Source organism: Mus musculus, chromosome X (genome assembly GCF_000001635.26).
Source record: "Mus musculus strain C57BL/6J chromosome X, GRCm38.p6 C57BL/6J".
NCBI lineage: Eukaryota > Metazoa > Chordata > Mammalia > Rodentia > Muridae > Mus > Mus musculus.
Genome location: NC_000086.7, coordinates 37,494,532 through 37,497,987, shown reverse-complemented (window position 1 = coordinate 37,497,987; position 3,456 = coordinate 37,494,532). Strand labels below are relative to the sequence as shown.

Genomic DNA, 3,456 nt, shown 5'->3' with positions numbered 1-3,456 from the left:
GCTGTTTCTCCTTGGGTCCTGCATCATCACTCTTGTAAATTTGCCTGGAATAAGAGTCATGGTGAGAACAGTAAGAGGGGTTGCCAAAAAAAGAGCACTTGTGTCAGGGTACAGCTACTATGGATGTTGGAAAGTCGCTGTAATCCACAGGGCTTACTGACTGGGATGCACAGATGTTACCTCCTTGAAACAGATCTTCTCGTGTTTAAATGGCATTTCCCTGATATGAGACATGTATCTTAACAATCTCAGAAGAAGCACAAAACAAATATATTGAGAATTCAGCTCTTTATTGCAAATACAAGTATTAAGAAGATAACTGTGTTGTAACAGGACTTTGGCGGCACAACATCATCTGTCTACAGTGACTTGAGCATGGGTGGCTGCCTGGGGCTTCTCCACAGCCTTCACAGAGAGATGCTCCGGAATGCAGGAAGAGGACCTCTGAGCCTTTACAGCCTCTTATAACTCCTGTATTTCTCTCTCCTCTTCAAAAACCATTCCTACAGTCATTGTGAAAAAAGAATTGGTAGACAAGAGTAAACCACTAGTATTATAGTTGAAGTACTTAATAAAAACCAGAAGGAATCTACAGTATTCATTTCCTATTTGTAGTAATCAAGTAGTTTCCAATTGAATTCAGGTTCTGCTCCACACTTTGAAACCTGGACATGGCAACATTATTAGGTCTAAGAAACTTAACCTAGACAAATCCTAGGGATAGACCCCCTTCCTATTACTCTGCCATGTCAGCATAGCATTAAACTGACAACTAATGTTGTATCATTCTAATTATTGCAGTTCTCAGCTCTCATCAGAGAAACTTCTACTTTGTGAAGTGATCGACATAGAGATCTTCTACTAATCAAAGCGTAGAAAACAAGAGATTGAAGAAGTCTCATCCCCAAGTAGAACATACACACCACGTGTCCTCCTCCCAAGGCTCAGAGATCATTTGGGAAAAAGGATGGAAAGAGGCTGTGTATGAACACAAGGAAACAGTGATTTTCTTGGTATATCAGGATATACATATATACATATATGTATACCCATACATACATATACATATTTGAGCAGCACAAATTGGTCTTGATGGATTATTAAAAATTAGGGGACAAAAAGTCTTATGGGGAACAGGATAAATATTGTCAAAACTCATACAAAGAGATCAAAGAACAAAACCAGCAAGTTGGGTATTTTGACTTGATATCTTCTCCATTTCCATAAGTCTCTGCACAGCTAAATTTTAATTAGTTATGTGGATTTGACCTGTAATTATTACCTCCCACCTATTCAGACTGTAAGGATATACTTTATGAATATTTTTATGAATAGTATCAGGGATGATCTAGATATACCAATTTGCATAATTCATATGTCACAACCATAGTGTTACTTCCCAGAACACTAGGCTTGGCCAGGTCATTGTGGCACAAATATTCAATTTAAGCACTAGTGAGGCACAGGCATGAAGATCTCTGTGAGTTTGAGGTCAGCCTGGTCTACAGAGTGAGTTCAGGACAGGGAGGGCTACACAGAGAAACTGTCTCCCAGAAACAAATCACACATACACACATATACACCAAAGTATACTAGCCTGAAAACATTTTAATATTTCTTTATATATACATACACACACACACATATACATGGTTTTTAAAGTGCATATATGCACATAAGTCCTACACATCTATACACAATACAACTATTTTACACATAAGGTGTAACACTTTCTAAGTTAAAATGCATATAATGATTTACCCACAGGATACATGTATGTGATATATATATGTTCTTAGTGAAAATAAGCTTTGTATACTTCTTTGTTCCTTAGGAAGTTTGTGTGTCCAGGAAATGAGCCAATCCTGAGGAGTAGGGCTTTCTTATTCCATTTTCTACCCACAATACCCACGAATCTCAAAAGCCATATTGGTTGGTTTAGAGTGATGTTCTAGTGCTTCATGCTTGTTGGTCTTGTAGAGGAATTGAGTTTAGCTCCTAGGACCATTGGTACTGCTTATAAATACTTGTCCTTCCGGCATATACGTGAAATATATGCCCTCTGCTTGCTTCCTTGATCAGCCACACACATATGGATTGAATGTGCGGCATATACACACGTGCCCAAACATACATTAAAAAACTAGAGATAAATCTTGAAAAAGTCATTTTCAACCGTGGCTTGGACATGTTATCAAAGGCAACACAATTCTACTGAGAGAAACAGAAGGACCTACAGATGCAGTAGGTTCCGGAATGGCTGTACTACCAAACAGCTTTTGTGTGCGGACTGACCTGCACTGTGGCTTCACTCACACCCATGGATTTTGCCAGACGTTTTCTATAGGCAAAAAAAAAAGATATTCAACATTCAGAATTATGGATATGTGGAATAAAATTAGAGAGGGATAGTTTAATATTGTTTTGAATGGTTTGTCTCAATTCATATTTTCTCTGATATTCACCCTGAAAATTCTGAGGTGCTTAGAGTAAATGATACAGGTAGTATTTGATTACCAAGTTGGTATTAATAGATATATGCAAACCCAAGCATGTCTGTAATAAGCAAGTTTTAAAGCACTAATGAAGACAGTAAAACCTTCAAAAGAAATGTTCCTAACAATGGCTACAGTGGTACAGGAGATGCTGTCTCAAACAAAAAAACTGAAAACAAGACAAAAACTACAAAACAAATGCCAACAGGAAAAACAAAGTGTTCTGTCAGGATAAAAGGAAACTCCAACAAAGAAGATTAATGGAAAGCATCCAAAAATTTTTAATATTCAGTTAAGAATGAGGGACTCCAATCCCTGATTACCAGAAAAATCAAATATCACATTTCTTTTTTAAATTTATTATTTAGCATGTGCATGTCCCTATTGCATGTGCAGATGTAAGAGGACAGCATTAGGGAGTGATCTTCTATGTGTGTCCTCTGATTGGCACACAGGGTCTCATAGTAAATGCCTTTACCCTGCTGAGCCATCTTCCACTATGGGTAAGGAAATATTAGAAGCCACAGTACACAGGAAATGAGTATTATAAAACCTCACCACACTGACCACACAGTCCTGGATTCCAAACATGATTGAAATATGAGGCCCAAGCTTCCTGCAAGTTCCAGGGAAGCCGAGTTACACAGTGAGATCTTGGATCAAACATCAGAAGAGGGTCTCTGAACACACCTCCTCCACCCCTGCCAGGAACAACCAACCAACCAACCAAACAGAAAACATATGGTGGGGTATACTGTCAATCACAACACAAATGGCCTAATGGAGAAGGGCCTGGCATGGGGCTCATTACATAATTGAGATAACTTTGAACTTGGGATCTACCGGCCAAGAACGGGGCTTACAGACATGTACTGCCTCGTTCTCATTCAGCCTGCTGCTGCTGCTGGTTGTTTGTTAGGTTTTCTTTTTGCTTTGTTGGCTTTATTTGTTTATTTTAATA

At 38.5% G+C, this 3,456-nt stretch overlaps 1 protein-coding gene across 1 annotated transcript in view; it reads right to left on the bottom strand.

Annotated features, from left to right (window-relative positions):
* Positions 1–272: 272 nt before the first annotated feature.
* Rhox2d (reproductive homeobox 2D) overlaps positions 273–3,456 on the bottom strand; it is a 4,306-nt gene continuing 1,122 nt past the window's right edge. Inside the window, exons 3-4 of the mRNA NM_001081669.2 lie at positions 2,296–2,341; positions 273–503 (exon numbers count right to left, since the gene is read on the bottom strand). Coding sequence (NP_001075138.2) covers positions 453–503; positions 2,296–2,341 — 97 coding nt within the window. The 3' untranslated portion in view covers positions 273–452. The remainder of the gene's footprint in view (positions 504–2,295; positions 2,342–3,456) is intronic.